General features: G+C 39.4%; 1 protein-coding gene across 1 annotated transcript in view; it reads left to right on the top strand.

The window, feature by feature from the left end:
* LAPTM4B (lysosomal protein transmembrane 4 beta) overlaps window positions 1-12409 on the top strand; it is a 67684-nt gene that overhangs the window by 33654 nt on the left and 21621 nt on the right. The window contains exons 3-6 of the mRNA XM_046642384.1: window positions 2383-2456; window positions 2809-2931; window positions 6138-6236; window positions 11245-11340. Of these exons, the coding sequence (XP_046498340.1) occupies window positions 2383-2456; window positions 2809-2931; window positions 6138-6236; window positions 11245-11340 (392 nt within the window). The remainder of the gene's footprint in view (window positions 1-2382; window positions 2457-2808; window positions 2932-6137; window positions 6237-11244; window positions 11341-12409) is intronic.

Here is a 12409-nt window from a genome sequence, read left to right as displayed (position 1 = left end):
GGGGGGGGGGGGGTGGTCAGTTACATGAGGTTGCCAGACAGTAACCAACTTAAGTTCTTGCCTCTGGCATTAAGAGTTTCTAGAGATAAGGCCATCCCCCTTCTTCCTGGCACAGAGAGGGAGGCATCTTTACAGATAGAGGTTTCCCTTAGAAATGTAAATGTTTCCCAACAAAGGGGCAAGCAAATTCCACTCCTCGGAGCCTGCTTCTCATCTGTAGTTTTAAAATTAACCAGCCTAAAAATCCTCATCAATTATGAAATATGCTCACACAGAATTTGGAAATCATTGAAGTAGACAAAGAAGAAAATAATAAACTTCTGCCTGAGTTCAAGTTTCAGAGATTGCTATAAATTCTAACAGGCTTTGCATGTAATCAGTGCATACTGATGTCCAGCTCGTTTTCAGGCGGCTATCTGATTTCCCCAGCGCTGTGACCTCCTCTCTTGCGTTTGATCTGCGTCCTTCACATCCAGGTAGTACACTAGCTAAGATACTGACCCTGGGGGTAGGATATCTCATCCACCACTTACTAGCTGGGCAACCTTGGACAAGGTACTTGCCCTCTCTTAGTCTTTTTTTTCTTCTCTAAAATGGAGTGAATAGTACCTATCTCTTAGAGTTGTTAGGAGGATTAAATGAAATAACACAGTGCCTAGGTCATTGAAGAAAAAGCACACTTATAAATGGGGACAACAGAGAGCAGACAAAGGACATTCCACTGTGTGGTCAGAGCTTTATGCAGGAGAGATGAGCCTGTGCCCTCATTGCCTCACATACAGATGACGTCACTGGAATGCATCTGTGTGCTTACACACATGCATGTGTACACAGACTTTACCCTTGCATTTAAGGAGGAGGTTTTTGCATGTAAAACTTTTTTTTATAAAGGTTTTTTGCATACTATGAGGCACCCGTGAAATTTCCTTGTAGGTACCTCTTCCCTCACAAGAAACTATACAATATGTACGTATCCTGAAAAAAATCATCTTTTAACTACTAACTAGTACTAATCATTCTCATAAGCTTCATTTTTCCCATGCTCTGCTTCGGCGGCCCAGGGTTTCACTGGTTCGGATCCTGGGCGCAGACAAGGCACCGCTTGACAGGCCATGCTGAGGCAGCATCCCACATGCCACAACTAGAAGGACCCACAACTAAAATGTACAACTGTGTACTGGGGGGATTTAGGGAGAAAAAGCAGGAAAAAAAAAAAAGAAGAAGATTGGCAACAGTTGTTAGCTCAGGTGCCAATCTTAAAAAAAATTTTTTTTTTCTTTGCAAATCAAATTTTCACTGCTTTAATAAAAGCCATCAGCATCATATGACTTCATTGCATTAAATCTATAAACCAAGTTGAGGAACCTTCATTTTGTTAAGATGGCAGATGGTTTTTGTTGATGTGTCTGCATTTTGTCCTAGAATGTACTTTGACCCTGTGCTTCTGTTTGCAAGCCTCCTGCTTAAAATCCTCTCATCTCTGGGGGCCAGCCCCATGGCCGAGTGGTTAAAGTTCCAAACACTCTGCTTTGGTGGCCTGGGTGGCCTGGGTTCTCAGGTTTGGATCCTGGATGTGGACCTACTCCACTCATCAGCCATTCTGTGGAGGCATCTCATGTACAAAAAATAGAGGAAGATTGGCACAGATGTTAGCTCAGGGCTAATCTTCCTCAAGTGAAAAAAAGAGGAGGATTGGCAACAGATGTTAGCTCAGGGCCAGCCTTCCTCACCAAAAAAAAAAAAAAAGGCAGAACTAGTCATGTGAAAATATGAGTGATGCAGCTTCTACTCAGTGGCACTAAAAATGCAAGGCCCTAAGATGGAGTGATCTTGCTGTGTCCAGTGAACCAAATGGTGTCGCTGGATTATAGTAAGCAAGAAATGTGGGTTGAGATTAGAGAGGTGGGCATGCTCTAGAATAAACAGAGACGTAAAGGCCATGATAAGAAACTGAGATTTTAATTTAAATGAGATGGGAAGCCAGTGGAGGGTTTTAATAGGGGCATGAGACACACATAAATTTATAAGGTACATGTTAGACACTCATATGTTAAAAGAGTACCTAATTCATTATATATGTAATTCAATGGACCAAAGGACCAGATTTTTTTTATATCTGTAACCAATATCTCTTTCCCTTTTTTGAAGTACAACTTATTTATAGATCAATCTCTTGTCTGTGGACATATGATTTAGGAAGTACATCTTTTGGGCACTTTACATCCATTGACCATCATCTTCTCAAATTCCGAAAGAGCTCTGGTGGTTTACTTAATATAAAGTTCTCACTTATAATTGGTTTATAAACAAAATGCCTTTGAGAAGAGACTAAATAATGTTTAAACAGTGGATCTGCTACTGATTTTCTTTTTTTTTTGGCAGACATGTGCATTGCTATTGCAATTTCTCTTCTCATGATCCTAATATGTGCAATGGCTACTTACGGAGCATACAAGGTAAGCACCTTTGAAATAAGGTCCTGGGCCTTTTTCTCCGTCCCTTATACATGTAAACTGTGCAGTTGTCTGTAAGAAGTAAGTGATTATTCTCAGTTTCCTATAAGAATCTTTGAAAGTTCAAATCTCTTATTAGTATTATGTGGAAAACCAATGTTATAGTCTCAGAAATGTTCACAGAGCCCTGTTTGTTGACTGCTTCTATTTGGCTTCCCAGTTGCCATCATGACCTGGTTTAATGAATCTCTGTTCCTCCATTTCCCTTTAGATTAAGAAAAGATTTCTCTGAATTCAAAGCAATAATGTTTTGTAATACTGAACACATTAACATCTTATTTTCTCCTATGTTTAGCAACATGCCGCCTGGATCATCCCATTCTTCTGTTACCAGATTTTCGATTTTGCCCTGAACACCTTGGTTGCAGTCACTGTGCTTGTTTATCCAAACTCCATTCAGGAATACATACGACAGCTGGTAGGTGGCCGTTCCAATTCCTGCTTCTCTTCATGAGGGGAATCTCGTTAAGTCAGGAATATAGATGTATGCAGATTGACAATGCACACACATCTTAAATTTGTGGATTTTTAACTTGTATCTGAGTTACTGATTAGAGATTTTTTAATGTTATTTCAAAGATGAGATTTTTGGTTTCTTAGAATGCTTTTTGGGAAAACATAGCCTCTTGAGATAGGTAAGTTGGTGGCTGTGATAATGGTATTAGTTGCACTTACCTAAATTATAATATAGTTGCTAATTGTCTTATTTTTGTAAAATGCAATTTGCTCAGTTGTCTGCAAAGTATAGCTTTTTGCCTCTGCTTTTGTGCGGGAAAAGTGGAACTTTACTGTACACTGGTTCCCAAACTTATTTGACCATAGAACCTCTTTTTTCCCCAAGCAACTTTGTCGGACTAGTTTTCTGTTAAATGTCCTTTGTGACCTTATGGACAAATATTGGTGGCTGGGTAAGAAGCTTGTGCAGTTATGAGATTGAAATAGTTCTGTGCCTTCACATATTTTAACTTTTGTTTTTCCAATTGTGAATGTGCCTTAAAATTTAATTTCTTCAAAATCTTAGAATGTTTTAAATGGAGAGAAGGTTCACTCTTTGGAAGTTTTAATAGTAATTTCTGAGCATGCGGGAAGGAGCAGGGTTTTTCTTGGATGGGAGAAGAGGCTGGGGATTTGATGTGACAATGGAGGCCAAGAAGTTCAGTGGAAGAGAGAGATGGCTGGAGGGACGAGGGGAGGAAATGTGGCAACAGAAGTTTGTGCTCTTGTGGCAGCCATGTCCAGATCACTGCTGGTCCTCAGCAGACTTAGTACCAAAAACCTCAAGTGTTTTGCCCCTTAAAAGTATTAGGTTGTCATTGTTGTGTTTGCTATACTTGTTAGTAATAGCTTCTCTTTGTTTTAGAAAACAGGTCCATGTTTTGGTAGAATGTAGTGTGAAGAAAATTTTTGTGTATTTCCTGTGTGCTAATTTTATGTGTTGGCCTTTGTGGTATAGCCAAGTGTTTCTGCATCAGGGAGTTTATCTATGACGAGCAGGGTGTAGAAGTACCTCTGTCTTTCAGGACTTTTGTTTTTACTCTGTAATGGTGATCTGCTGCTGGGTTCCTAAAATCAACCTTGGGAGTGAGGAGGAAACATGATCTCAACACGACCTGTCATGTGCGGGGACTGGGAGAGGGTGATGTTGAGTGAGGACACACTAAGACAAGCCAAATGGCAGGCCTGCGATTATTTGAACAGTGTATCGTGTGCTGCATCCCATATATTGCAGAGATTTATAAGGAGCATAAAGCCCAATATGCAGGCAAGCCTTTGGAACCCTCAGAATGCTACCCAGACTCGCCGTTGTGCCCCACACTGTTCAGTGTCCCCCTACTCGTTTGCTTTAGAGCCATCAGTAGGAAATGAAAATATTGGTGATGCTCACTGTAATTGTAACATCAGTTAATGAAAAAAGTCACCATCCAATTTTATTTTTAGTGAGAAGACCAAATAATGCAATTGAGTATTTTCTGTATTCTCTACTTAAAGACCAGTCTGGGCTGAAAGAGTGAGGCCTACAGACGATCAAAATGCCTCAGGGAATGTTAAACGTCCTCGTGCTGAGGCCCTTGTTGATAAGGCAGATGCAATGAGTCTGGAGAGACTGTTGTCTGAGAAAGCCGGGGGGGAGCACTCACTCAATTGTAGTGCCTCTTCTGTTTATGTGGAGTCTCTTGTAAAGTGCACTTATAATAAGTTGTGCATGTGTTTTTATGGGTCTCAATTGGACATAGAAACCATGTTACTTTTCTGGGGGAAAGTGTAAAGATTTCTGGAAAAGGTCACATACTTCCGCTTTAACCCTGTCTTTTTTTTTTTTTAATTAGACAGAGAGACAATATGATTTTGTGTTGGTCTTGTGAATGACACCAAGTTGTTTTATTCTTGCCCTTCAAGATCAGTACTACAAAAACCCCTTGGAGGTTCCAAGGGAAGGGACCAGTTTCAAGAGCTGATCACAGAGAATAACTTAGATTTTATTTCTTAGGTATTTTGCCCAAAGTGAAAGGAGACTCTGAAACCCACTGGGTGATGTTCACCCTGGGGAGGAGGAGCCAAGCACGAGTCATGGTTTTTCTCTATCTTCTTCCTTAACATTTGGCACTTCTTTGTTACGTCTCAGATTACTGCGAATGTGGAATCCAAGCATATGGTATTGGATGATGAAGAAGAGGTAAAGGTGACATAGCACACTGGGCTGCCTTCACGCTCACTTATCTAGGCCGGATCAAGGGAGGGCTTCATCAGTGCTGTGCAGGCATTGCATGATGAAGGTCTGTTGCTCCCGGTAACCATAGTAGCAGATTTTGATCCTCCCAAAAAGGTTTCCCTTGACCTGGTAGGTGATCAGTATGGTCAGATGGTAAGACTTGATTCTTTTTTTTAATACTGTAAATACCTAATGGTATAAAAGATTCTGCTCTTTGAGAAGTAGCATCAGCAAAAATGCTCTATATAGAGAAGATTCTATTTTAGAGCCAGCCCAGTGGCGCAGGGGTTAAGTTCACGCATTCCACTTCAGCGGCCCAGGGTTCGCTGGTTGGGATCCTGGGTACAGACCTATGCCCTGCTTGTCAAGGCATGCTGTGGCAGGCATCCCACATAGAAAGTAGAGGAAGATGGGCACAGATGTTAGCTCAGGGCCAATCTTCCTCAGCAAAAAGAGGAGGATTGGCGGCAGATGTTAGCTCAGGCCTAATCTTCCTCAAAAAAAAAAAAAAAGATTCTATTTTAATAGGTTTCTTCCCTTTGCCTTGCACAGGCCTTTTAGAGTGGTCCAGAATTTGCAGAAAATCCAACTATCACAGGTGTAGAAAGACCATACTGACTTTTAATTTTTTTATATTAGGAGGGCAAACTTAATGTTTTCAGGTCTCGCTCGTGAATCTTCCTCTGATTTTCTTTTCGAGAGTTATTGCCTGAATTATGAACAGACTAGCCTCTCCGCATCACACCTTTTGTAGCTTTTTCATTAGTAGAGGTAGGCTAGAAATTTTGTGGTGGTCTTAAATGATAACTATCTGCTTTAACTAATTGCTTTCTATAGGTACTTCTGATCAATGCCAGAGGAATATAATCCTGATGATTAACAAGATTTGCTAATGAGGCACTTGTCTTTTGCAGCCTCCCAACTTTCCCTACAAAGAAGATATCATGTCTGTGAATCCTACCTGTTTGGTCCTTATTATTCTTCTGTTTATCAGCATTATCTTGGCTTTTAAGGTAAGCATGAAGATCTTACTTATGGTCTAAATATTATTGAACGTCTTCGTGAATGCTAAAGAAACAAGCAGACTTCTGTCAGTTTCATTATCTTGCTTCAGATTTCTGAACTGCTTTTTGATTTCCTAACCATTCTGTTCCTTCTCTTATTTGTATGAGAGAGAAACACTAACCAGACTTCCACAGGCCCACCAAGGGTTATTCCAAAATCGATTTGGATGGGAGTAAATTAATATAATGTTATTCATTGCATAGTATATATTATATACTGCACCTCCATTACAATGTTTATATGCACATTCTTTTGTAATTTATTTTTAAAATGTAATATATTCTGAACATCATTCTGTAACAATTTATTATGTGAATTTATCATTATTTAATAAATTACTTATTGTTGGACATTGAGACGGTTTCTACTTTTTCACTTATTAATAGTGCTACAATGAATATATTTAAATACATCTTTCATATTCTTATGCATTTACTTCCTTAAGGTATGTTTCTTAAAATTAGAGGATATGCATAATTGGAAGCCTTTTGATAGGTTGTCAAATTGATCTCCCTAAAAGTTGGATGACTTAACACCCCCCGCAGTGCTGCCCCTCACTGTCATCAATCACGTGCTATCTATTCTTTTTCATCTTTGTAAACCTGATAATAAAAACATCGTTATAATTTGTGCTTGCATGCTGCTAACAAGTAGAAAATCCTCAGATCGTTATTAGACTGAACTTTTAATTCTTAATATCTTTTGCTGTCTTTATTTTAGCATAAAATTACCCAATTCTTAAAAATAAAGCCTTAATAAGCTTGAGGAAGCTGCGTTTAGGGAGAAGAGTCATTTTAAATGGGGGTGGTGTGATGAAGAGGCGTAGAAAGGAAATGATTCATTGGGGATCATTTGGGTCTGCATTTTCCCCATGAATGACATCCTGCGAGTTTGATTTTGCACATGCACTTTAGTGATTGGGGATTGGGGTGAATTCTGTCCATAGATGTTGAGGCTTACGGCCTCTGCGGCTCCCACTCCCCCAACCCCAGTTTTCTGGGTGCTTTTACCAGCCACAAATGTGGTCCTTGGCCACCCAGACCATCCAGGATCCGTGTGGAGTGGGCAGTGTCCCCTGGCAAAAGGCCACAAACTCTCAAATCCCACTCATTGCAGTTCCCCTTGCACGAATAGACTCCCCTTTAGCTTCTGCCTGTTTTTGGTCCCTTTCCTGTGCCTTTAAATAATGTGTGTGCACGCGTGCGTGCAGGTGTGTGTGTGCATGTGTGTGTCTGTGTGTGTGTTTCTTGCAGATTTTGTCATCTTACCAGGAAGGTTAGTCTGACCAAGCTACTCTCTGCCTGTACCAGAAGCTCAGAAGCTGGAACCTCCCAGTGGTCTTAAAAAAGGCCTTTTAACTTTGCAGGCATTTTCATTTGTATTGGAAATGCTTACTTGAGGTTTTGAGTCAGAGGACACAGCTTCTATCACTGCTACTTCTAGCTGTGTGACCGGAGCCTTGGTTTCTGCGTTTACTAAATAGCAATAATAGTTACAAAAACATTCTGTAGGGTCACTATGAGGTTTAAGTGAGCTCATGGATGGGAAGATGCATCATTCATTCATTTATTCAGTGAATTTATTAAGGGTCTCCTATGTGCCAGGCCATGTTCTAGGTACTGGGCTTGTAGTGAAAAAGAAAAATCTCTGCTCTGTGGTGCTTTTATAAATTGCAAAACATTATTAATTATCATAATAATCTAATACAAGACATCTTACAAATTGTTCACAGCTCTGTCCCCAACCTGTGAGAGATATGTACTTAATATTTAATTATTTAAGCATCTATCACCTCTACTCTCTAAATTGCATTTCTTTGAGAACATAGACTGTGCGTTTATTTTATATCTCTCTTAGCACTGAGCTGATGCCTTGTGTGAAGAGACTCAGTAATTATTAGTTTAAATAGATATGAGTACAGTCACGTGTCACTTAACAATGGGGATACATTCTGAGAAATGTGTCATTAGGCAATTTTGTTATGTGTACTTCCTAGAGTGCACTTAGACAAGCCTAGATGGAATATTCTACTGTGCACCTGGGCTAGATGGTAGAGCCCATTGCTCCTAGGCTACAAACCTGCACGGCATGTTACTGTACTGAATACTGTAGGCAGGTTAACACAACGGTAAGTATTTGTGTATCTAAACATGGAAAAGATACAGTAAAGATATAGCATAAAAGATAAAGAATGGTACATCTATAGAGGGTGCTTACCATGAATGGAGCTTGCAGGTCTGGAGGTTGCTCTGGGTGAGTGAGTGAATGTGAAGGCCCAGGGCCTCACCATACACTGCTGTAGACTTGATAAACACTGTACGCTTAGGCTACAGTAAATTTATGAAAAAATACTATCTTTCTTCAATAATAAATTAGCCTTAGCTTACTGTAACCTTTTTACTTTGTAAACTTTTTGACTCTTATAATAACACTTAGCTTACAACACAAATGCATTGCACAGCTGTACAAAAATTCTTTCTTTCTTTATATCCTTATTCTATACAACTGGTGGCACAGTAGGTTTGTTTACACCAGCATCACCACAAACATGTGAGAAATGCATTGACTACGACGTTACAACAGCTATGACATCACTAGGCGATAGGAATTTTCAGCTCCATTAAAATCTTATGGGACCTCTGTTGCATATGCGGTCCACTGTTGACCCCAAATGTCATTATGTGGTGCATGACTGTATACATGTTGTGGTTTCACGTATCAGTTTACCTGATTAGTGGCTTTCACAACCTAAATTCACTGCTATTCTTTAATAAGGTTTTTTATCACGCTGGTTGCCTGGGAGCCCAAACCAGAGCATGTGTCAGTTTCACTGCGTCCTAAGATGTGAAGGGGGCAGGGCTTCCCACACGGCTCTGCGAGTAGGTGATGGACGTAATTTGTCATTGCAAGTTTATTTGGGAAAGATACTAAATACTTAACTCTCTATTTAAGATTACAGAAATGTCAAATAAGAAGTAAGGTCACTGAAATCAGTTACTGGGTTTATGGAGACAACAGGCCGGAGGTTTTTCTCCTGTTGGAGTGGTTAGTAGGCGAACGCACTGGTGTTGCGAGGGGCCCTCAGAATGCTGACTGTGGGCGTGTGAAGCCTCAGACACCAGGTACTGTTTACCTTCCAGGTCCAAGTTTGTCCTTTTAGAGGCTTCGCATCAGACAGAGTTCTTGCCTTAGAAGACTCTGCTGTTCACTGATAAAATAGTGCACGACTAGTCAGTCTTCTTACATAACACATAACTAATATGTCCCCAAACATTTTTCTTTCATTTGTCTTGAAATTCTCAAAAATTCTAGGGCTTTTTTTTTCCCTCTAAAGAAGGAATAGCACTAAGTAAACTGAAGGTTTGAGTAAACTGAACATATTGTGCACGTTGTTCAAGAAATATGCCCTTTACGTCTCTCTCTTACTGTTGATCTGTGGTTTCAGATTGTTGCCATTCAGGAAACTTTTATAAAATAGCATTATATATTTTCATCTTATCATCGCAGAAAATTTAAATGTAAGAGATAATTGTCACCAAATATGAAAGCAGCTTAAGACAGCATTCTGAGTATATGACACAATTTTACCTCACTCCTGAAAAATGCTGACAAGCACCCCTTTTGTCCTTAAATGTCTTCTTTTTTATAAAACAACTTTATTGAGATGTAATTCACATATCATAAAATTCACCCAATTAAAGCGTACAATTCAGTAGTTTTTAGTAGATTCACAGAGTTGTGTAAGCACAGCTCTGTGGTTAAACAATGCAATTTTAGAACATTTTTATCACTTGGCATTTGCCCTTATCTTCCTCCCCTACCTCTGGCAACCACTACTGTGCTTTCTGTCTCTGTAGATTTCCCTATTCTGGACATTTCTTATAAATAGAATCATACAACACGTGGTCCTTTGTGACTGGCTTCTTTGACTTAGCATAATATTTTCAAAGTTCATCCATATTGTAGCATGTATCAGAATTTCCTTCCTTTTTATTGCTGAATAGTATTCTACTGTCTGAATATACCACATTTTGTATCCAGCCATCAGTTGATGGACATTTGGGTTGCTTCCATTTTTTGGCTGTTATACATAATGCTGCTATGAACATTTGTGCGCAAGTTTTTGTGTGGACATATGTTTTCATTTCTCTTGGGGCATAGACCAAGGAGTGGAATTGCTGGGTCATATGGTAACTGTTTAACCTTTTGAAGAACTGCCAAACTGTTTTCCAAAGTGGCGGCACCATTTTACATTCCCACCAGCAGTGTATGAGGGCTCCAGTTTCTCCACTCATCAAAGAATTTTAAAGCTAAAAAGGGATTTTGGAATCATTCAGTTCTAGTCTAAGATGATTGGAATGAAAGTGCAGAGAGTTGATGGTTTAAACATCTCCATGAACTTGTTTTATTCTAGCGTGACTTTATTCTGGACTTGATTTTAAGTATCTTCTTTGGATATTTCATTATGACAGTGGCAACGTTTTAGTGAATTTTACTGACCTTAAAGCAAGTTCATGTGCAGTGAACCTTTTTAAAAAACTTGACTTGTGTAACAAAATCATATGTAATTATGTGAAATAAAAATCGCGAGGACAGAGTTAAAATGTGATGAGAAATAAATTAATGAACTGATTGTTTTGTGACTTAGGGGGCAATAAATGTTTGTGGCTATTACTCCTTCTAACCACCTTTTCTTAGAAATTCTCCTCCTTCTCTCCGCCCCCCACCCGCCCCCACCTTCTGGTCTGGTGGGAAGAATGAGGCCACAGCACCACCCTTTGCCAGAAAGTTACTGTACCCAACATTTGTAATTTTAAAGGTTTTTTGGTTTAGTAGAGTTAATATGTGCATTTAGAATTTATGTAAATGAAAGTTTTATAATGGCTTTATCTATGGTTGTATTTTAAATTGTGTGAATTGGAAAATTAAGATCTAATAATTACTACTCACTTACAGGGTTACTTGATTAGCTGTGTTTGGAACTGCTACCGATACATCAATGGCAGGAATGCCTCTGATGTCCTGGTTTATGTTACCAGCAATGACACTACGGTAGGTGTGACGTCGCTTAACGTGGAAATCTCCACGCCTCTGCTATATCATGGCTTCTAAATGTTTCTATTGTTGGCTATGTTTTTACTGCTGTTGAAACATACTCACAAGCTGCATAGTCATTGAAAGATTCATAATTGAATGAAAAGTGTTTTGTTTTCCTTACAGGATTTTAAAATTTAGATGGCTCGGCTTTAATTAAAAAAATTATTTTTAAAAATATTACAGATAGATAATGTATGTACCCTTTCCATATTTATGTATCTTAAACCTGAATTACTAAACCAAGGTATATAATTGTAGATGTCAATTCTGCATAGTACGACTATACTATCTCACTTGACATGTGAAATTACACTTAGAAATGTGATTTTATAGGTAGAGAAATAAGAATTGCAAAGGTTACTATGTCTTTAAAACCTGCCCTGCATATGAAAACCTTGGTAAAAAAATTTAGGGGGCTGGCCTGGTGGCGCAGCAGTTAAGTCTGCACATTTTGCTTCAGCGGCCCGGGATTCTCCAGTTCGGATCCCGGGTGTGGACCTATGCACCGCTTACCAAGCCATGCTGTGGCAGGCATCCCACATATAAAGTAGAGGAAGATGGGCATGATGTTAGCTCAGGGCCAGTCTTCCTCAGCAAAAAGAGGAGGATTGGTGGCAGATGTTAGCTCGGGGCTAATTTTCCTCAAAAAACTTAATTTTTTTAAAAAACTTAAAGAATTCAAATGATCTCTGTTTGCTACTAGTTCATACTTAAAATTTTTAAACCTATCAAATATGATATTGGAAAACATGTCTTCGCTGGAAGAGTCCTTAAAATAATTTGTACTTTATGTAAATTATCTTAAACTGCCTGGCTCATGGTGAAAAGTATAAGTCGTCTAGGTATTAACCTCCCTGTGTCTCCATCACGCGTGTATTCAGCACAGTGCCCGATGTGGTGGTTGGGACAAGTAGGTGCCCAAGGAGTGGCTGATGAAAAGGATGGCAGTGGATGACATGAACATGTGGGATGGGTCAAAATGGATAGGATTGGAGGGGATAGAACGGACAAGACAAATGAAAGG

This window comes from Equus quagga, chromosome 16 (genome assembly GCF_021613505.1).
Source record: "Equus quagga isolate Etosha38 chromosome 16, UCLA_HA_Equagga_1.0, whole genome shotgun sequence".
NCBI lineage: Eukaryota > Metazoa > Chordata > Mammalia > Perissodactyla > Equidae > Equus > Equus quagga.
The sequence above is the reverse complement of the archived record's forward strand: the minus strand, read 5'-3'. Positions and strand labels throughout refer to the sequence as shown.